This window comes from Festucalex cinctus, chromosome 11 (assembly GCF_051991245.1).
Source record: "Festucalex cinctus isolate MCC-2025b chromosome 11, RoL_Fcin_1.0, whole genome shotgun sequence".
In the NCBI taxonomy this organism is placed as follows: domain Eukaryota; kingdom Metazoa; phylum Chordata; class Actinopteri; order Syngnathiformes; family Syngnathidae; genus Festucalex; species Festucalex cinctus.
In genome coordinates, this window is record NC_135421.1 from 10,925,345 (window position 1) to 10,947,489 (window position 22,145).

At 39.4% G+C, this 22,145-nt stretch overlaps 1 protein-coding gene across 17 annotated transcripts in view; it reads left to right on the top strand.

Annotated features, from left to right (window-relative positions):
• The window catches only part of caska (calcium/calmodulin-dependent serine protein kinase a), a 124,833-nt gene that overhangs the window by 96,815 nt on the left and 5,873 nt on the right, over positions 1-22,145 (top strand). For 5 of the 17 annotated variants that reach the window (XM_077536210.1, XM_077536209.1, XM_077536211.1 and 2 more), the window contains 12 exons: positions 4,590-4,667; positions 8,526-8,576; positions 8,982-9,062; positions 10,729-10,917; positions 11,011-11,089; positions 11,178-11,263; positions 11,336-11,404; positions 13,291-13,359; positions 13,785-13,820; positions 16,410-16,451; positions 16,667-16,863; positions 18,750-18,865. In XM_077536210.1, the coding sequence (XP_077392336.1) occupies positions 4,590-4,667; positions 8,526-8,576; positions 8,982-9,062; positions 10,729-10,917; positions 11,011-11,089; positions 11,178-11,263; positions 11,336-11,404; positions 13,291-13,359; positions 13,785-13,820; positions 16,410-16,451; positions 16,667-16,863; positions 18,750-18,865 (1,093 nt within the window). The remainder of the gene's footprint in view (positions 1-4,589; positions 4,668-8,525; positions 8,577-8,981; positions 9,063-10,728; positions 10,918-11,010; positions 11,090-11,177; positions 11,264-11,335; positions 11,405-13,290; positions 13,360-13,784; positions 13,821-16,409; positions 16,452-16,666; positions 16,864-18,749; positions 18,866-22,145) is intronic. The other 12 variants (XM_077536215.1, XM_077536216.1, XM_077536218.1 and 9 more) reach the window with 6 other exon arrangements.

Here is a 22,145-nt window from a genome sequence, read left to right on the forward strand (position 1 = left end):
ATGAATCACACCAAGTTTGAAGATGATCGGATAAACACTGTAGGAGGAGTTCGTTAAAATAAGACCCCAATGAAATGGCCAAAAAAATGGCAACACGTTCCAAAATAAATCAAAATGGCGGACTTCCTGTGAGGTTTAGCATATGGTTCAAAAAGAGTTTTTTGTAGGTCATAGCCTGTTACATATGTGTACAAATTTTCGTAGCTCTAGATTAAACGTACAACCGGCAATGCTTCATGAAGTAAGAATTTTTAAACTCTAAATTTGATGCGTCGCCGACGTCATATAGTATATCAAAAACTTTAGATTTTTTACAATGATGTTGTCCCAGGTGTTGAGATGGTCCATCCCAAGTTTGAAGTTAATCGGGTTAACCGTGTAGGAGAAGCGGGCAAAAATATGACCCCTGTAAATGTGCAAAACTGGGCCAAAATTGGACAGTCAGATGATCATACCTCACTTTCTGTCTATTTTAGGGTACACACATCAAAGAGGTTTTTGTTCATCTGGATGTGCTACGGGTGCCACACAATTTTCGTCGCCATAGGACAATCGTAGCGGGACAGGGATCCGTTTAACCTATGTAGGTGGCGCTATGGAGCCATTTTTCTGTTATCATGTATGGCGACTTTAAAATATCAAATTTTTCGCCAGGCCTGATGTGCGTGTAAAGTTTGGTGAGTTTTCGTTCACGTTTAGCGTCTCAAAAATGCGATTGTTTGCGGAGAAGAATAATAATAAGAATAATAATAATAAGAAGAATTCCTACAAAAACAATAGGGCCTCGCAGCGGCACCGCCGCCGCCGCTGCTCGGGCCCTAATAAGAATAATAATAATAAGAATAACTAGAGCTGCGAGCAGCTATAAAGGGCCCTCGCAACCTGGGCCACGTTGGGGTACTTGCACGTCGGGGTACTGGCACGTTGGGGTACTGTCAAATCGGACAAGGACCATCTAAAATGTTTTTGACAAGCTTTGTGAGTGCAAAAGGCCAAAGATGGTGTGCAATTCCCAAAATAAATTCAAAATGGCGGACTTCCTTTTAGGTTTAGCATACGGCTACAGAATACTTTTTGTAGGTCTTAAGCTAATAGGTATGCCTCCCAGTTTTCACAAATCTAGGTCAAGTCATCTTTAGTTGTGTATCGCTTGAATCATACAATTGGAAATGCTCCATAAAAATGCATAGAGGGCGCTATTGAGCACAACGTTGGGTTACTTGCACGTCAGGGTACTGGCACGTTGGGGTACTGTTACATGGAGCAAGGACCATTTAAAATGTTAGTTTTTTCCATGCCTTGTTTGTGCAAAGTTTAATGAAAGAGGCCAAAAATGATGTATAATTCCCAAAATAAAATCAAAATAGCGGACTTCCTCTTTGGTTTGGCAAATGGCTACATAATACTTTTTTGTAGGTATTCTGCTGATAGGGGTCTGTCCTAATTTTCACAAATCTAGCAGAATCATACAATCGGAAATACTTCATAAAAATGTCTAGAGGGCGCTATTTATTGCAAATTGCACAATAAATCTCTAAAAATTCATGTTCATGACAAGTCTGATGTGTTTGCAAAGTTTCATGAGTTTTCACACATGTATAGATAAAAAAACAAAGCAGCACTTTACTTGGCAAACAATGCATCGCTATAGCAGCAGCGTGCGACAAAATAAAACTTGCGATAACTTTGCATCTTAAACATCTTACGATGAAAGACACCAAGTTTGAAGACGGTCGGATGAACTTTGTACGAGGAGTTCGTTAAAATATGACCCCTGAAAAAGGCCACAAAAAATGGCAACAAATCCCATCGTAAATCAAAATGGCGGACTTCCTGTTTGGTTTAGCACATGGTTCCAAGAGACTTTTTTGTACATCGTAGGCTCTTATGTATGCCTGCAAATTATCATCGCGCTAGGTGAAACGTACAACCGGGAATGCTTCGTTAAAGAGGAGTTTTCTAGCTCAAAATGTGATGCCCGGCCCCTGGGGGACTTCCTGTTGGGTTTAGCACATGGCACCAAGAGACTTTTTTGTACATTGTGGGCTGTTACATATGTCTACAAATTTTTGTAGCTCTCGCTGCTTCGTACAAATGGGAATGCTTCTTTAAGGATATTTTTTTTCCTTTGCAAACAGTGCATGCCATGACAACAGCGTGCGACGAAATACAAAGGTTTCAATATCTTTTCATCTTCAACATCTTAAGATGAATCACACCAAGTTTGAAGATGATCGGATAAACACTGTAGGAGGAGTTCGTTAAAATAAGACCCCAATGAAATGGCCAAAAAAATGGCAACACGTTCCAAAATAAATCAAAATGGCGGACTTCCTGTGAGGTTTAGCATATGGTTCAAAAAGAGTACATATGTGTACAAATTTTCGTAGCTCTAGATTAAACGTACAACCGGCAATGCTTCGTGAAGTAAGAATTTTTAAACTCTAAATTTGATGCGTCGCCGCCGTCATATAGTATATCAAAAACTTTAGATTTTTTACAATGATGTTGTCCCAGGTGTTGAGATGGTCCATCCCAAGTTTGAAGTCAATCGGGTTAACCGTGTAGGAGAAGCGGGCAAAAGTATGACCCCTGTAAATGTGCAAAACTGGGCCAAAATTGGACATTCAGATGATCATACCTCACTTTCTGTCTATTTTAGGGTACACACATCAAAGAGGTTTTTGTTCATCTGGATGTGCTACGGGTGCCACACAATTTTCGTCGCCATAGGACAATCGTAGCGGGACAGGGATCCGTTTAACCTATGTAGGTGGCGCTATGGAGCCATTTTTCTGTTATCATGTATGGCGACTTTAAAATATCAAATTTTTCGCCAGGCCTGATGTGCGTGTAAAGTTTGGTGAGTTTTCGTTCACGTTTAGCGTCTCAAAAATGTGATTGTTTGCGGAGAATAATAATAATAAGAATAATAATAATAATAATAAGAAGAAGAAGAATTCCTACAAAAACAATAGGGCCTCGCAGCGGCACCGCCGCCGCCGCTGCTCGGGCCCTAATAATAAGAAGAATTCCTACAAAAACAATAGGGCCTCGCAGCGGCACCGCCGCCGCCGCTGCTCGGGCCCTAATAAGAATTCCTTCAGGAACAATAGGGACCTCGCAGCGGTCGCTGCTCGGGCCCTAATAAGAATTCCTTCAGGAACAATAGGGACCTCGCAGCGGTCGCTGCTCGGGCCCTAAAAATCAGAAAAACGTGAGGGGAAAAAAATCAGAAAAACAGGAGAAAAAAATACTCAGACAAATAAAATAAAAATTATTCAGGCAAACAGGTGGGAAAATTATTCAAAAAACAGAAAAAAATACTACAAAAAGCAAACCACCAGCTTCTGTTTTTCAGAGTATTTTATTTATCATCCATCCATTTTCTAAACCGCTTGCTCCTCACAAGCAACCTGGAGCTTTATTTATTTATTTTTCTGACCTCTGAACTCCAAGTGACTTGTTGCAGACTCGCTAATAGCAGACACTTTCCCGCATGCACTACGTTTCCGTAGAAACTTAACTGTTAGCTTACTAAAGTCATGCAGATCGGTTGACATGTTCATGTACTTATGTACTCCATAAAACGAAAAACCTATCTTATATTAGAATGAGCATGTTCTCCCCGTGCCTGCGTGGGTCTTCTCCGGGTACTCCGGTCTCCTCCCACATTTCAAAGACATGCATGGTAGGTTAATTTGACGCTCCGAATTGTCCCTAGGTGTGCTTGTGAGTGTGGATGATTGTTTGTCTCTGTGTGCCCTGCGATTGGCTGGCAACCAGTTCAGGGTGTCCCCCGCCTACTGCCCAGAGCCAGCTGAGATAGGCTCCAGCACCCCCCGCGACCCTTGTGAGGAATAAGCGGTCAAGAAAATGGATGGATGGATATTAGAATGATAGTATAGATTAAAGAAGCATAAAACATGGCCAAATACTGTGTGTTACTAATTAGGTACATGCCTTACCTTAACTGAGCCAGTAAGTTATATAGTTGGAGGTATGCGGGAAAATGTCCGCCATTAGCGAGTCTGCAACAAGTCACTTGGAGTTGAAACGTAGGAAAAAAAAATAAAAAATATATATATATATATATATATACTCTGGGGGGGGGGGGGGGGGAGCTCTGTTTTACAGAATATTTTTTCCCCCTGTTTTTTTCCCCTATTTTTCTAAATATTTTTTGACTTTTTCTGGTAATTTTTCCTCCTATTTTTCTTAATGTTGTTTTTCTGATTTATTTTTTTTTAATGATAAAAAAAATAGTAAAACAGAAAAGAATTAGTCAGAAAAACAGGAGTCTTGTTTTTATTTTTGTTTTTTCAAGTGAATGCAACACTTTTCTGTACGTACTAGTCTGACTATTCATTCAAAAAATCTACTGGCCTGCTCGTCATATGATAAATTTGATGTACACTAGAGCTGTATTTATGAATCAGCTGTTTGATTGCGAACTCTTCATTTGCATGACATGTGTGGAAACACCCAGATGCTCTTTTCACAAAGGTGTTGATGAAGTGACAGAACTGAAGTGGTGATCGTGATATTCCACGAGTTGATTAATGGATGTGAGGGTTTGTCTTTTGCAGCTCTACGATAAGATCAACACCAAGTCGTCCCCGCAGATCAGGAACCCGTCCAGTGACGGCGTGCAGAGAGCCAAAGAGGTAAAACGACACACGATCATTCCCAGCAACATGTCTTCTCTTTTGTGATTAAACAGGCTAACCTGCTGTTAATTTTCCTTTTCCACTGCACTGTGCCTATTTGGGTCTTACTCATTAATGTAGCACTTGCGTGTTGGCAAATCCAGTTTTAATTATACTTCTTAATGACATGTCTGAATAAGAAATATGTTTAATTTGAATTGGCTTTTTGTCACACTGAAAATGCACATTTTTTTATGCTAAATGTGGAACAAGTGCACTTGCCATTTTTTAACAATCGCCGTATCATGTAATCAGATATATTGTTGTAGTAGTTACTTTGTGATCCTGCTAATAATTTGCTAATATCCTCATTCGTCTCCACTGTTGTTGTATGTTCGTAATCCAAGTGATACGGTTGATGTGGCGTGGTATGCGTTGTTGTTGTATCCAATCAGCCAAGCTGGTGCTGTGCAGTGGAAAATTGTTATTAAAGCGTCTCTTTCCACTGTCCCAGTGCTTGGGTTTTGTTAATCTTTCGGCCTTTTTGCTTACTAATATCTTCACTCTTCAGCACCTATGTAGCGACAATGTCAGGGTTGCGTTTTGGCCACTTTTTTCAGTAAAGAAAAAAATGTGAAAAGCTGTTGACCGTGTTCTTCTGATGCTGGTTTATTTTGCAGCTGCAAAGAAGGGACAAAGCCTGGATACACATTTTTATATATTTGAGTCCTATATACAGTATTTTATTGTGCCTGGTGATGAACCTTAGTGACCTCCCTGAGTGCTCTTTGTGCTTACTGCCACTGACTCACGCTCATTGTCTGAGCAGCTGCACCACAGCCCTTTGGCCTGTTTGCACTGCGCTCTTCTCATAAAGCTCTTTGACGTCCCTCATTAGCTGCTTGATACGTACACACACTAGCAACACTCACACTTGCAGCACGCTTATACAAGGTTACATTATAGCATGCACAGTCTCACCCTACTTGTGTAAAGTCTCATTTGATTGGCGTTATATATATTGCTGAAGGAGGCTGACGAGAGTATGGGGAAAAAAAATGCTTGTGTGTGTTACATGGAAGTATGTACACAACCAGTATTTGTTTATTTTGTGCTTTCTTGTAGGAGCATGTGGTTGGCATCCAATCCCGAATTCCACACACAGGGAAATCTATTTCAGGGAAAGCTAGCTAAATAGCATTGTATTCCACAACAAAGGGTGTCAGGTTCGCTTTTGGTTGCGAAGAAAATAAGAGAAGAGAATCTTTTATTGTGAGTACAACAGTTTGCAACAAAACTGTGGAAAAGTGCAGCCAAACCGTTGGCATCATAAAACCTTTTACAGGCAAGTCGAGCAATCACTTTAACTGCTATGTACATGTAAAAATAAGTAGTGAAGGGTAAAACTGATACATCGTTTACTCATTATCTGCAGAGGGTAGAGGGATGACTGCCTCGGTTTGGGAGGCGTTCCTTCGCATAATGACTAAACGCAAGTCACCTTCCATTGTGCTGAGCAACCTGGACAGAAACACGTGGACCACTAGATCATAATAATAAATTGCATTTCTCTGTAGCTCGAATCATACCTGTCCCCTTTGCCTTCATGGATTGCTGCAGAAAATATAAAACACACTTGTGGAGTTAATCCTTTGAATGCCTCACAACGGTCTCACAACATGATTAAATCTTGCGTTAGGTCATTTTTGGGCGATATTATAGACTTGGTTTTCCCAGAAATATGTACTTTAATTGGGATGTTCTACTTTAGAGATTCTGCTGTATTTTGAAGGCAGCACAAGGAGACCTGTTGATGTTATGACATCATTTTCTAAATGACGCTTCAAAGCGCCAAGATTGTCTTCGTGTTTAGAAAAGGTTGAAGTTGCAAATAGCAGTATACAAGGTCTTATGACTAGACATGGCATCAGATGTCACACTTTATGTAAAATGAGCTGCCTTGTGTCACCCTATAATGTAAACATTTCCTGAGAATGTAATAAAATGCGCACTCCCAATGTGATCAAAAATATAAAATCTATTAATGTGATAATTTCACCAATAATGTCTGTATGTCTGTATGTATTTATTTATTTATTTATTTATTTATTTATTTATTAACTTGACTGATATTGATGCACAATATAGAAAACTTCACAGATTCTACATTTTGTTTTGAGAGTTTAAGACTGTTATATGCATTCACAGTAAACATTGGAGTGTTAAAATTTTGGTTTTAAAATTAATTTTCGGACTTGATTTCAAAGTGTATTTCTGATTTACATGGAGTGGGTGTTGGAGTTATTTGACAAGGGTTGATTTATTTAGTGTTAAACCAGCTATGCAGAGAGTTAATGAAAGTAAGCTCCTCCCACTTAATTACAACTGCTCTGCTGCAAAGTATTATGTAATAAGGTATTACATTTTTGGTAAAAATGTTATTTCAGTATCAGTCAGGATTATTTTTTTTATTATTATTATTGTTGAAATTATTGCATTGCATTATTGGGTTATATTCCATTTTTGATCAGGTTAAAGGCAAAGTCCGGAGTTTTGACTTTCTGTTTGTAAACAAACTGTTTCTGTTTTTAAGCAAACAATTCAAAATGGACCCCTCCAATGGCTCAACACAGGAGCTCAACGTTCACGCCCCCTGCCTTTGACAGTACTCAGCGATTGATCGCTGACAGGGTTAATAGCTCAAAACAACAATTGGTCTTTTGACTTAACTTCAGCTTCAATGCCAGGTGTAAATATAAGGACATAAGAAAAGTTCGACCCTCGTTCTATATTGCCGAGTTACCCTTGTCTCAAAGTGACTTAGCCTAGTATGTCGCTAAATCAGCAAGTTAACATTTTATTTTCTGTTTGTCACTTACCTGTCCAAGCAGGCCAACTCTGTGTCGCTCTTCAGCCAAAGCCACTCCTATGGGCTCGGAACCGAGCAAATGCAATCCCAAGATTTACTCTTGTTTTCAACTGTGCATGGATTGTCAATGCTGCTTATCGGTAACGCATTGACTAACAGTCCATTCATGTGTAAGTCCGTGCGTGCTGTCGAGTTGTGGCGGGAGTGACGTCATGCAGCCGACAAATTTGCCCTTCGGAGGACCCAGCCTTATGAATTTGGACACAGCAAACTGCCTACAGTGAGTGACACGCCCCCTGCCACCCCCCGCGCTGCGATTGGCTGGAGGTATAAACAACTGTCTGTCCACAGACACCACCCTGAAATGTCCCACTGTTGACAAAACAAACACAAAATGGCAAAATACAGGCTGGGGGTGTGGGGGTAGAGGAAAAAATCAGCACCACACATTAACAGAAGAAGACCGCGAAGGGGTTCATGGGTATATATCCTGAATTTATATAGTGCATTTTCCTGAGTGAAAACGTTGGACTGTGCCTTTAAATGCAAATTGTATTACATTTTCAGGCTTTATTATATTGTTAGGAAATAATTACACTATAGGGTGCTACATGGCCTCGTGATCACAAATAATAACCTGAGCTGCTTGCTGCTTCACCAAACATAATGTGATCACGTTGCAGCCTGCTCTGGTAAGCGTCCGTTACAATTGGTGTTATACTTTCCTAACAGGAGCTCTACTCCACTCAGCTTTGATTTCCTGCCGCTCGCTCACTCTGATTGAGGCTACACAACTTTCTGTCTCCGCTCTTATTTCTCACTGATAAGGTGCTTCAAACACTGGACTAATTACAATAAAAGGACATGGGTGTTGTTTTCCAACTAATAGCAAAAATTAGCTGCTTTTGCTCACTGCACTAATCCATTAACCTGGCGGAAGACGACCTTTTTAAACATTTTGACTGCGACTGTGTAACCTGGTCTCCCTGTGTCTTCCTCCACTCAAGACATCCTCCTCGCACCAAGAAGACAGTGGCGCTTTGAAACATCTGGAATATGTAAGCGCTCCATCACACGTGCTACCAATGCTTTTAGATCTGTCGGAGGCGGACAATCAAGATGGGTTTGTTGCTTGACAAACTACATGAGCACCTGATTGCTTCACAATGGCGCGTATTGAAAAGGCCCCGCAACGCACTTCCTCCCCGCCTCACCTCTGCAACGCCACATTCACCAGTCAGGCGCTAACATAACTGAAGCTGACTTCCAACCGAGCGCTGCCAAATAAGCAGGCAGGAGAAGGGGGGAGATTTGTCGACTTTGTGTCCAAACTTGGCAGTGGTGATTCCGGGGGCGGGGGGGACATTTTTGTGAGGGTCGGTGCGGTTGTCGGGATATTACCGAAGAGATTTTTGGGAGACTGCGGTGATTGAAAAGGTCCCTGTCGTCGTCGTTGTCCTCAGGTGCTGGAGGAGATCTCCTGCTATCCGGAGAACCACGACGCGAAAGAACTCAGACGGATACTGACTCAGCCGCATTTCATGGTGAGTTCAAGAGCGCAGGCGCTGTTAATAGAAAGTCGTTCTCTTGTTGGTGTTATGTTTGTTTTGGTAATACCAAGAACAGTGCAGTGGACTGAAGGATTCAAATCCAGTCTGCTCCAAGTTGTTGGATGAGGGTGTAAATCATGTCGCGTACGTCATAAGTTTGCCACAGCAGTTGGATCATTTCTGTCATAATCAATGACTGACATACATTGAAAATATATCTGTAATGATACATTATTGATTTGTGACGTAAATAAGGGAAGATTTATAGAAACACATATTGCATAAAAATGATTATCTCAAGTCCTGTAAAATAGTTGGCATAAAATAACTCGAAATACAATTGGTGCGCTTGAAATTTTGAAATTCTAAATGAAAATGTCAAAATGACAAAATATACATAAAACATTTTTTAATTTAATAAAAAATATTTATTAAAAATTAATGTTTGAATAAAAAAAGAATGTAAACACAGCTTCACAAAAAATAAGAACATACAATGCTTGTGATTGTATATAAGCATTTAGATTTTACATCCAATTCGGTGAAACTCAATTGCTCAATTATGTATCTATTAGGCACCCAATTTTGATGTCTATGCTTCAATAACTTGGGAATTTTCATCAATTATCTGCTGTTTTAGTCTTTTTTTTTTTTTTTTAACTACATGAGTACAATACATATACAATTGGAGGTTGCCCATTTGGGATGCAGTGCGGTTGTCTACAACAATACGTTTTGAGTTTCAAAGGTGAGACAACTTGAAGTAAGTTTTCCAGCATGTAGGCAGCGTGAGTTAATCTGTTTCATGGAAAAGCCACTCAACTGTCATCAGTGTCCCCGCCGCTAATCCCATCACTTTAATGTCACCAGTTAAAAAGAGGAGGGGGGAGGGGAAATCCGACTGGGGCATCACACTGCTGTGGTCAACGTCTGTGACCATGCAAGAAAAGTTTTAAATTTCAATAAACTTTTTTTTTTTGTCTGAAGAACAACATGATGATATCAGATATTGGAATTTGAGTTATGTCCATGCAGCTTTCCACATGGAATCATTAATGCTATAGAGTTCAGATTAGTTCTCTCCATCATTATAATAAAAACATATTTTAAATAAAATCCTTTAAAAGAAAAAATTTCATTAATTTTCCTGATATAGCATGCCAGAGCTATAACTCCTAAGTTTACATGTATGTGGTGATGGTGGAGATATGAGTCTAGGAAAATATATTCATTTCATACTGTATGCTTACTGTGATAGTGGAGTTGGAAACTATATATCAGGAAAAAGGAAAAAAAAATCACATGAGGAATTGAAAAAAGGGGAATCATACATGTATAGTGATAGAGGAGTTTACAGCAGTAATGAAGGAAAACATTCATAGGCTATTGTAGTATGATAAAGTTAGGAGCTATCAATTGAGGACAATAGAATCATGCACATACAATATAGTAATAGTGGAGTTATGCGTGCAAGACAAATTAATCTTGTGCGTACAGTTAAGTAATGTTCATACATGTACTGATAGCAGAATTAAGAATTGTGAATTACGAAAAGGAAAAATGGAATCATACGAGTCTAGTGATAAAATTGAATAGATTAAATATCACACTCGGGTAAGATGCGTTTGTGCTCTCACGCTACATTTTGTTGTCGCTCAAGGCGTTGCTGCAGGCCCACGACGTGGTGGCGCATGAGGTCTACAGCGACGATGCGCTGAGGGTGACGCCACCACCCACCTCGCCCTACCTGAATGGCGACTCGCCCGAAAGTACCAACGGAGACATGGACCTGGAAAACGTCACCAGGGTGCGCTTGGTGCAGTTCCAGAAGAATACGGACGAGCCGATGGTGCGCTCCCGCTCCACTGACCAAGTTCAACTGGTGTTTCACAACCTTAATTTCAATTCTTCCCTCATCAATGTTTGTTGTCGATGAATGTAGGGCATCACTCTGAAAATGAACGACTCCAACAACTGCATCGTGGCGAGGATCATGCACGGAGGAATGATCCACAGACAAGGCAGGACACAAAAGTTGGATAAAATAACTTGGCAGCAACCCATCGTTGGCCGTAATGTGATGTCGTCGAAATGATTTTGTCTTATCAGGCACCTTGCACGTTGGAGACGAGATTAGGGAGATCAATGGCATTAGCGTGGCCAACCAGACAGTCGAGCAGCTGCAGAAGATGCTGGTGAGTGTGTGTGGGTGCTAACAATGCTAAGTAGTTAGCACGTCATCTGTTTAACGTCATGTGTGTTTGCAGAAGGAGATGCGAGGCAGCATCACATTTAAAATAGTGCCAAGCTACCGGTCGCAGGGCTCCTCCTGTGAGGTAACGCCTTCCTCCTCCACCACCTCCTCCTCCTCCTCCTCTTCTTCTTCTTCTTTTTCTCCTCCTCCTCTTCTTCTTCTTCTTCACTCATCTTCTCACTAACCGCTCGCCAGGGCGCTGAGTTTGTGTGGGGTGGATTGTGTGAATTTCTGTGTGTTTCGCTGCCACTGGGTGACTTGGATATCCAGCACACCAATTTCACAACCAAGATACCGGAACTTCCCCACTCCATGTCCCATCCCCTCCCGTCCTCCTCCGCTATGCTCCAGGAATGACAAACACTTACTTACTTGCCCCGTGTTCGCCAGTCCCCATCCCTACTGTCTGTACTCCTTCCTTTTAGATTATTATCTTGCATTTCGAACCGGAATATCATCAGAAGTAATGAGGAATCACCTGTTTGTAGAGATTCATTTTAATTCTGTCAAGATCTTGTCGGGAATGTATTATACGAGGGTCAGTCAGAAAATATGAGCGCTCTTCAATTTTTACCTTAGTATAAAGAGTTAAAAAAAAATTGTTTGAATGTATCAACTTACTATCAACTATTTTGGATATTTGTCATGGTTTCCCCGAGTGCTTTATTAGCTAAGTGGCTCCTTCTGACCCCCATGGAGGAATAGTAGTCGCTGACTTATTGGTGCAACCATTTTCACTATGAAAACAGAAAATAACATGAAAACGCCACAGAGAAATTGATATATTTGAGTTAGACGCGCTTAGAGATTGGCAAGGCAAGATGGCCACTGTGTCTTCACCTCTCGCTACGGCGAGCAGGCAGCATTGTGAGTCCATTATATACATGGCCGTGCTCCTGACAGAACACAACCACCATTCAACAGCTGGCAAAACGCTTGAGATGTGATGATTTGCTAAATCAGTACAGGTAGATATTTTTTCGCGGCATGTAGGATTTAAACTCAAACAGCAAAAATGCAAAATGCTTGCAGTCAACAAACGTGAAATACTGGGATCATGAACCTGAAACTCGTGATTGAGGGGGATTTACTGTATTCATCATTTCTAAGTATATCTATTTGCTGTAGTATTTGTATTTTAATTATTAGATAGCTGCAGGACAAATATTTAGAAGGGTGGTTATTTATGAAAGCATTTTATTTCATGAAGTTGATATAGTGATAAAAATGTGGCAAATGAAGGCACACAAGTGTAAATTCGGATTTTCCTGTATACTTTTTTTTTTCTTATTTTTTTTAATGGTTGCGTAAGGGAAATTTGACCAATTGGGCCATTTTCAGCAGTAAAAAATGTAATGTATTGTCTAGGACCAATTTAATAAAATTATTATTATTATTCATGTACAATTAATATATTTACAAACACATTTTTCCACTTGCTGTTGACAGAATATGACATAACCTGTGCTGAGGAAATAGGTAATGACCAATCACGGCTCATCTGTTTTCTGGGTTTGTTTAGCAAATGAGCCATGATTGGTCGGTGTTTCCTCAGCACAGATGATGTCATCTTCAGCCGACAGAAATTGGCAAAATTAGTTTTTAAAGGTTCATGAAATACAATGAAGTTATCACATTAATTTTAGACAAAATATTGTCTTCTTACTGTTAAAAATGGCTCAGAGAGTCAAGTATTCCTTAAAGAATCCTTGCTATATTGAAGCTGCAAACGATGAACTGCGATATAGCAAGAGATGCTTGTGACCCTTATAGTCACATTTGAATGTCTTTCGGGCCACAGTACATTTTTGCAGTGACCGCTGTAGTGGAAATCTGTACCAAGTCCAGGATCACTCCCTTGTCATGATGGTGTGAATCACGTCAATGCTGTGGTACATCTCAGCCACAGTCGCTGTCCAGTGTGTGTGGGTGTGCGTGTGCTCTGTTGACCTGTGTGTCTTATTTCAGAAAGACTCCCCCACCACGTCCAGGCAGTCCCCTGCCAATGGCCACTCCAGCATTAACAGTTCAATCTTGGTAAGGATGTCCGAACCCGATGGGGGCAAAAAAAAAAAAAAAAAGTCCTTCCCATTTATTTACGTATTTTTCAACCTTGCGTCAAGATGTACGTGTGTATTTAAATGTAGGAAGAAACCCTTAAATGGTTCCCAGGGCAGATATTCCACATCAATCCTGTGTTGTTCTCCAAGGGTTCCCCCTTTCATTGTGTCCGATATCTCAGTTCACAAATTGGTGTGCCTCGTTAACGCCCGCTGTGTGCTGTGCATCATAGCTGACACCACACATCAGCTTGGCCATGCGCTTTGCTTGCAGCAGGTGTTCTGTTCTTCTGGAGGAGGTTTCTAATGTTCCTCAACAGGCCATGACGATGCATTTCCAATGTTTGTATCCAACCTCACTGACCTGTCGTGTGTTCTCTCTGCTCCTCGATGCTTCTTCAGGACCTGCCATCAACCATCCAGCCCAAAGGTCGACAGGTGAATATAATTTCTTGCTGGCTCCCACTTGCTTCTCGAGGGCTTCGTTTCCACCAAGCAATATGGTTCAGTTCCCGTTTAAAAACTGCCATGAGGGAGGGTCTCAACTAAACTCAACTCAACTCAACTTTATTTATAAAGCACTTTAAAACATGCATTGCTGTATACAAAGTGCTGTACATGAAACAGAAATTGGTCACCAGTAAACAGTAAGATCAGTAAAATAAGAGCAAAACAAATCATTGTAAGTAAGTATACAAGTGAATAAAATTTACATGAATAAATTAATAACTAGAAGTAGGTAAGTGAATAAATGAATAAATAAATAACTAAGTAAACATCAATCATGGCGCTAGTTCATGATCTCGTATTTATTTGGACTAGAAGTCACAAAAAAAAATAATTACCGGTATTATATAAAATATATATGCGGTGTAATATAATGTATATAAAGAATGTAATGTAGTAATGTAAACTACTGTAAATGAAATATATATGCTCTATAACATATTTTGTAGCATCCTCGGTTGAAATATAGGTCTCTCCAACTGATGCTTCACAACCTTTATTAAACCTTCCTTTGTGTGAACAAAGTGCTACAATACAAATAAAAACAGCCATTAATAACTCAAACGGTATATTTTGTGTATCCTTTTACCATTTTAAGCTATATACTATAAATGAAATGCCTTAAATGATTACCTTTTATAGCCTTGAAAAACTCTTGAGTTCAATTGACATTGTAAATAAACATTTGAACCTTGCCCTTTGCCTTTGTAAATACCTTAAAACAAAAATAAAGCATACAGAACTACAGATTCTTAGTCAATAAAAGACAATCTTGAGCAATAGCGTTGCTAAATAATTTACCAAGGAGCGTTAGCACACTCCAGTGGACGAAAACGGTAACGTTTTACTTTACAGTAGATTACACAATGAATATGAAATATAGCAACATTTGTTATACATTGAAACATTACTCCAATATGAACCTCGTTCCCTTCTCAACCAGGTGCTAAAGAATCACTCGATGATTTAGTTGTAAACTTCAGTTTTCTCTGTTTTTCTGTGGTGCACACGTCTTCTCTGCACTTGGAAGTTGGCTCTACTAGTACGTCGGTTACTTACGTCAGTTCCTGCCAGTTTATGAGAACTTTTCCTGTATCCTTCAAAGTAAAAGTATCAACTGTATTATAATAGCAGAATAAAACAATAGGGTGGAGCTAAACATAGTATAGTCCACTGACTGAGGAATATGTCACATTTGTGTCATGGAATGAGAAGTAAACTATAAATGCCTTTTTTAACTATGGTAAGTTATGATATGTCTCTCACCCAAAGTCATCTGGGATTGGCCAAATACGGTTAAGGGGCAAAGAAAATGGATGGCTGGATGTAACATGAAAACGTGAGTCATCCCAGGATTTGCCACTCTGACCGTCATGGTGGTGAACCGAACTGAAGTTTTCTGCTTGGTGGGAACGTCCTCATACACTCTTTCCTTTATCCCCCTGCCAAAAGTGAGGATTTTGTGTTTTCCCCTCGCCGCCTCTGCTGTGCTTCAAAGCTCATCCAACAATCTAAAAGTCAGGTTTCACCCATCTGTGTGATGTCCTTGCTGCTTTTATGTTGAAAATATGGTAACATTGATGATTAATTGATCATTAATGGGGAATTTTCTCCCAGCCCTATTCTGGAAATCCAATCATTGGCCACCAAAAGTAACACACAACCATTTTGCACTGACAACTACACTAGCTCCCATTCTGTGGTATTAATGGCACAGGCATTCTTAACACCATCCATCCCAAAAATGCCAACCCCAATGACGGCCCTGTGAGGTGACTGTGCATGGTTGCGTTACATCCACATGGGGCATCCATGAACTGCATTTATCTAAAACCAGCAAAGCAGCCTTCACTAACCGTCACCCCGTCACAGACTAGGCGTTCCCCCCCTAACCTTTTAGATATTTAGATACAGTAGTTGGATCGGTGCATAACTTACTGCAGTACATTACAAACCTTAATGAATGTCTATTTTCCTCATTTCTCATTATATAGTAATACAGTAACCATGAGTGTAGTCTTTACATTTTTTATTATTTTATAATTATTATTATAATATTCAGAATATAATTGTAGCGCATTAAAAGGTTTTCTTATTAACTTCAAATGTTATCTTTATAATAATAATACAGTATTGATATAATGGACTCTTTCTGTATAGAGTATGGATGGATGAAATTTTAACAGAAAATAATTATATAGAGAATTAAAAAGCTTTCTTGTGAAATTAATATTATTTTAGCCTGTAGTACAAGTTGGTCTCATTCAATTTTCATCCTATTTGTAGTGAATGATAACGGTCTTTGATATTTCATCATGGCCTAAAATTACGAGTATTGACAATTGTCAGGAAATAGACAATTCTATATATATATATATATATATATATATATATATATATATATATATATATATATATATATATATATGTTTTAACAATTAGCAAAGGTACACACATAGACACACGTGTTGTGTTCAAACGTGTGTTTGCATGATGTTTGTGATGCTTTCAAATCCATAGATTGTACCCAGACCTCCAATCAAGGACAAAATGTCTGTCAAGGTAAGATATCGGCCTCCGTTACCCCGAAATCCCCAACCCAGGCCCCTCTCGCCACACGATGTTGAAAAAGTGGTTTAGACCAAACAAACAAGGCCTGTGCCACGACTACCACAGACACCTAGCATAGCCTAGCGTAGCCGCTCCTCTCTCCTTGTCCTCGACTTTCTTTGTTCCGGCAACAGCAACTTTTAGCTCACCCGACCCCCTCCCCACAGATCTACGTGCGGGCTCAGTTTGAGTACGACCCCTCCAAAGACGAGCTGATCCCCTGCAAGGAGGCCGGCATTCTCTTCCGCGTGGGCGACATCATCCAGATCATCTCCAAGGACGACCACAACTGGTGGCAAGGCAAGCTGGAGAACACCAAGAACGGCACGGCCGGCCTCATCCCGTCACCCGAGCTGCAGGAATGGTGCGACTGCAAATTACATTTTATTTCAAACTATTATTATCATTATTATAAAAACATTCTATTTAACCTTTAGTTTTTGAGATATTGTCTTGGAAGTTTTATTATTACGATAGATGTGTTTTAACTTGCACACGTTTTGGATGATTTGCGGTCATTTTATTTTAGCCTTTATCAACTTTTGAGGCATTTACATGTCATCATTTTTCCTTAACATGCACAACTTTTGGAACAGTAATTGTATCTTTTTTTCTTTTTTTTTTCTTTTTTTTTAACCTGCAAAGATTTGTCATACATAACAAAATTTTAAACTGTATAGTTTTTTTGTGATTTGAGAAAGTTGTATTTTTACCTGTCCAGAATCGATGTATATATGCTAGTTTTATTTTAATCAGCACAATGTGTAGGGAATTCACTGTTTTATTTATACATTATTTTTCATTTTATTTAACCTGCACATCTTTTGCAGGATTTACAATACTTTATTGTAAACACATGACAGTTTTATTTTAATATGCAAATATTTTTGGAGGCTTTACCTGACATTGGTTCCTCAATTTAATGGACTAATACTGGGACAGGTTAAAGCCGATTATCCATTAAATTGAATCACTTTTTGTGGCCTAAAAGCATCCAATAGAGTACAAAATTGTGTTGTATTTATTGTTGTTGTTATTGTAAATGTAATATTGAAAATAATATTAATAATGTAATATTAAAACTAGGAATGTTCAATACCACTTTTTTTCAGACCAATACCGATACTCAGACCCTCAGTACTCACCGATACCGATACCAACTGCAGATACCAGTAGTACATTTTGACAAATAAAAAAAAATCACTAAAAGATATTTTTAAACAAATATATTTACTTTAATTTTGCCCAAAGAAACAGCACAGTCACTCTTCAATAGTCTTAACGCTAAAAAATAAAACACAAAAATGCTCTTTTAGTTTAAGATTCACAATTTTGAAGTATTTCCAAACCAATGAAGTTTTGGTGAAAAACTGCTGCAAGCTAGCGCCAGTTACAGGCAAGGAGGAGTCACTTAACGTCTTCCCCCTCTGCCATCGGTCGCTTGTACTCGTCTGCGTCACGAGTTCTCGAGTACTTGAAAAAAGGCTGGTAGCGGCCCGATACCGATGCGTGGTATCGGTACTCGCCCATCCCTAATTAAAACAGTTTAAAAAGTTGAATTTTGTTTATCCAAGTTTCCCTCACTGGTCCTTGGTGGGGTAATAATGGCGAGCAGATCGACACATTCATGAGCATCGAGGTTCATGCGCTTCCTTTTTTCCCCCTCGATTGCATGCCATAGAAAAGCGCTTGTCAAAAAAACAACTTTATAATCAACCAAAATCGGTACAGTATGGCATGCTCAACAGATGTGTATAATAAGGTAGATTTGGCTCTCTTGAGCTGCGTTCCTACGGGCGTTAAGCTAAGCTAATGTCCGTGTTTTCCCATTGCTTTGGATGGGAATGTCGCCCCTACCAACATGGCCGTCACTCAGTTAGCTGGATCTGGTCCATAATTGTTCGCCTGTGACAAAAGTGGCACAATCTGAAAGTCCATGTTCAGTCTCTGCCTTCCTCTTGATTGCTCTAGTAAACAACAGCGGAAAGTTCTGGAACTAACTTTTGACAACTGCTCTACAAAAGGGACATTTTGAGCGGACTGGACACTTTTTTTCTGTCCATTAAATCCGAAATCCATTAAATCAGGGTCCATTAATTTGACGTTCCACTGTAGTTTTAATTTAATCTTTGAGGGTGTTATATTAATTGTACTTTTCCAACACTCTCACTCATTTTGTTTGCAGGATGTTGAGTTTATGAAGCGCTTCACTTTGAATGTGACTTGTGTGTACGTGTGTTTGTGCGGCAGGCGTGTGGCGTGCATGGCCATGGAGAAGACCAAGCAGGAGCAACAGGCCAGCTGCACTTGGTTCGGCAAGAAGAAAAAGCAGTACAAAGACAAGTATTTGGCCAAGCACAATGCAGGTATGCAAAAAAAAAATCACACGCATATGCACACAAACGCGCTGAACAGATGCATGTGCTGTTTATGCGCACTTTTGACTACATTTGTTGTTCATACATGTGCAGTATATTTGAGCACGTTAGTACATGTAACATGTATCTACGTTAGGGCTGGGAGATATGGCCACAATCTAAAATCTTAGTGTCCAAAATATAAAATCTCAGTGTCAAAAAACATTTATTAAAAGGTTTCATTTCGTCAAAAATAATTCCTGTGCAAAATGTTCCGACAATAATTATGTATACTGATTCTAAATCAATTTTAACAAAACTAAAACATTCATAGTTGGTACTTACCTCATTCAAACCCAAAAACGTGTAAACATTTTTTTTTTTCTCTTTTTTTTTTTTTTTTTCTCGCTTTGATGCACCTTCTGACATGAAGAGGTGGCTTAAAGCAATGGTAGTTATTACAAAAAACGGCCAGCAGGGGGCTGGGACAGAGCATATAAGAGACTATAGCCAAAGCCATGTAGCAACAAGCTCTTTTTGTCAGTGTTTTAACCAGGAATGTGAATAATGATGAAACTCTGCTATATTCTAATGATAATTGCTGCAAAACACAAACAGATACAGGTATACTTTTTTTTTTCCTGATGTAAGAAGAGACTCTAAACTTAATGTTGGTAGGTTCCACGTTTTATAGAAAAATTGAACACAATATTGTGTGTGGGCCTTGCAAAATCAGTCAAAATCCAGTAAAACAGCCGCGAGCAAAGGGGGTTCCTTCAGTGAAAATGGCTGCGAGTGATTGAGTTAAATGCCACAATTAAATAGTTGGTAGCTATTGTAAACATGTCTTGGAAAACTCCCATGCAGCATTCTGCCAATATTACAACTCACAATAACATAAGAGAACATAAGAACAGCTTTTAATAATCCAGAAGACATAACTCGATTTCAAAATTTAGCAAAACGATTCGATTGTTAAAATCCCGATTAATCAAATGAATTCAATGTATTGCCCAGCCCTAATTTATATATGTACAGTGGCATGAAAAAGTATCTGAACCTTTTGGAATTTCTCTCATTTCTGCCTAAAATCACCATCAAACGTGATCTGATCTTTGTCAAAATCACACAGATGAAACAACAGTGTCTGCTTTAACTAAAACCACCCAAACATTTACAGGTTTTCATATTTTAACAAGGATAGCATGCAAACAATGACAGAAGGGGGAGGAATAAGTAATTGAACCCTCTGCCTAAGGATACTTAAAGAGCAATTGAAACCAATTTTTACCAAACAATTTAAGTCAGGTGTGTGCCCAATCACTGATGAGTGGCTTAAAGCTTCCCTGCCCACTATAAAACACACACCTGGTTAGAATTGTCTTGATGAGAAGCATTGTCTGATGTGCACCATGACTCGCTCAAAAGAGCTGTCGGAAGACCTGCTATCAAGAATTGTTGGTTTGTATAAAACTGGCAAAGGATACAAAACCATCTCTAAAAGTCTGGATGTTCATCAATCAACAGTCAGCGAAGTTGTGTACAAATGGAGAGAGTTTGGCACTGTTGCTTCCCTCCCAAGGAGTGGCCGCCCACCAAAGATGACGCCAAGAGTTCAGCGCAGACCACTCAGAGAGGTAAAAAAGAACCCTAGAGTGTCTGCTAAAGACTTACAGAAATCACTGGCACAGTCCAATATCGCTGTGTATGCATCAACTATATGTAAAACATTGGCCAAGAATGGTGTTCATGGGAGGACTCCACGGAGGAAGCCACTGCTGTCTAAAAAAAACATTGTGGCTCGTTTAATGTTCGCAAAAAGGCACTTGGGCACTCTACAGAAGTTTTGGCAAAATATTTTGTGGACTGATGAAGCCAAAGTTGAATTGTTTGGGAGGAACACACAACGTCATGTGTGGAGGAAAAATGGAACAGCTCACCAACATCAACACCTCATCCCCACCGTGAAGCATGGTGGAGGGTGCATCATGGTTTGGGGCTGTTTTGCTTCCTCAGGGCCTGGACAACTTGCAATCATTCATGGAAAAATGAATTCAAAAGTTTATCAGGATGTTTTGCAGGAAAACCTGAGGCCGTCTGTCAGACAGTTGAAGCTAAAAAGAGGATGGATGCTGCAACAAGACAATGATCCAAAACACAGAAGCAAATCGACTTCAAAATGGTTTCAGAAGAACAAAATACACGTTCTGGAGTGGCCAAGTCAAAGTCCAGACTTGAACCCCATTGAGATGCTGTGGCATGACCTCAAGACAGCGATTCATGCCAGACATCCCAGGAATCTGACTGAACTACAGCAGTTTTGTAAAGAAGAATGGGCCAAGATCAGTCCTGATCGATGTGCCAGACTGATCTGCAGCTACAGGAAGCGTCCGGTTGAAGTTATTGCTGCCAAAGGGGGGCCACAAAATATTAAATGTGATGGTTCAGTTACTTATTCTTCCCCCCTTCTGTCATTGTTTGCATGCTATCCTTGTTAAAATATGAAAACCTGTAAATGTTTGGGTGGTTTTAGTTAAAGCAGACACTGTTGTTTCATCTGTGTGATTTTGACAAAGATCAGATCACGTTTGATGGTGATTTTAGGCAGAAATGTGAGAAATTCCAAAAGGTTCAGATACTTTTTCATGCCACTGTATTAGTGCATGTGCAAAATGTTAGTACATTTGCAGTGTGAGAATGTGTAGTATATTTGAGCATGTGAAGTATTTGTGTGTATTCATAATCATAACTATGTGCAGTACGTTTGTACATATATTAGTACTTGTGCAGTATATATTTGAGCATGTGCAGTATATTTGAGCATGTATAAGTGCATGTTGAATAATAATATTGATGTAAAAATGAATGTGCAGTATGTTTTGTGTACAATATTGGAACATATTTTAATACATCACAGGTGAGAATGTGAGAATGTCATCATATGAGAATGTGTTTGTACATGTATTTGTACTGTACATGTATATGAATTTGTGCTGGTACATGTGCAGTATATTTGGATGAATACATGTTTCTGCGTGTGCACTTGTGTTGTGTGTATGCAGGTTTCCTTTACGTGCAATAGGTTTAGTTACGCATGTATGTATACTCTATGGGCATGCGTATCCGATACATGTGCACATGTATTCCTGTATGATAAGATAAATATAATAATATGAGTGAAGTATATTTGCATGTATGTGTTAAAAGTGTTTGTTTGTTGTATACTTTTGTTCATGTGTGCAGTATGATATGTACAGCAAGTTTAGGTGCATATGTTTGGAAATACATG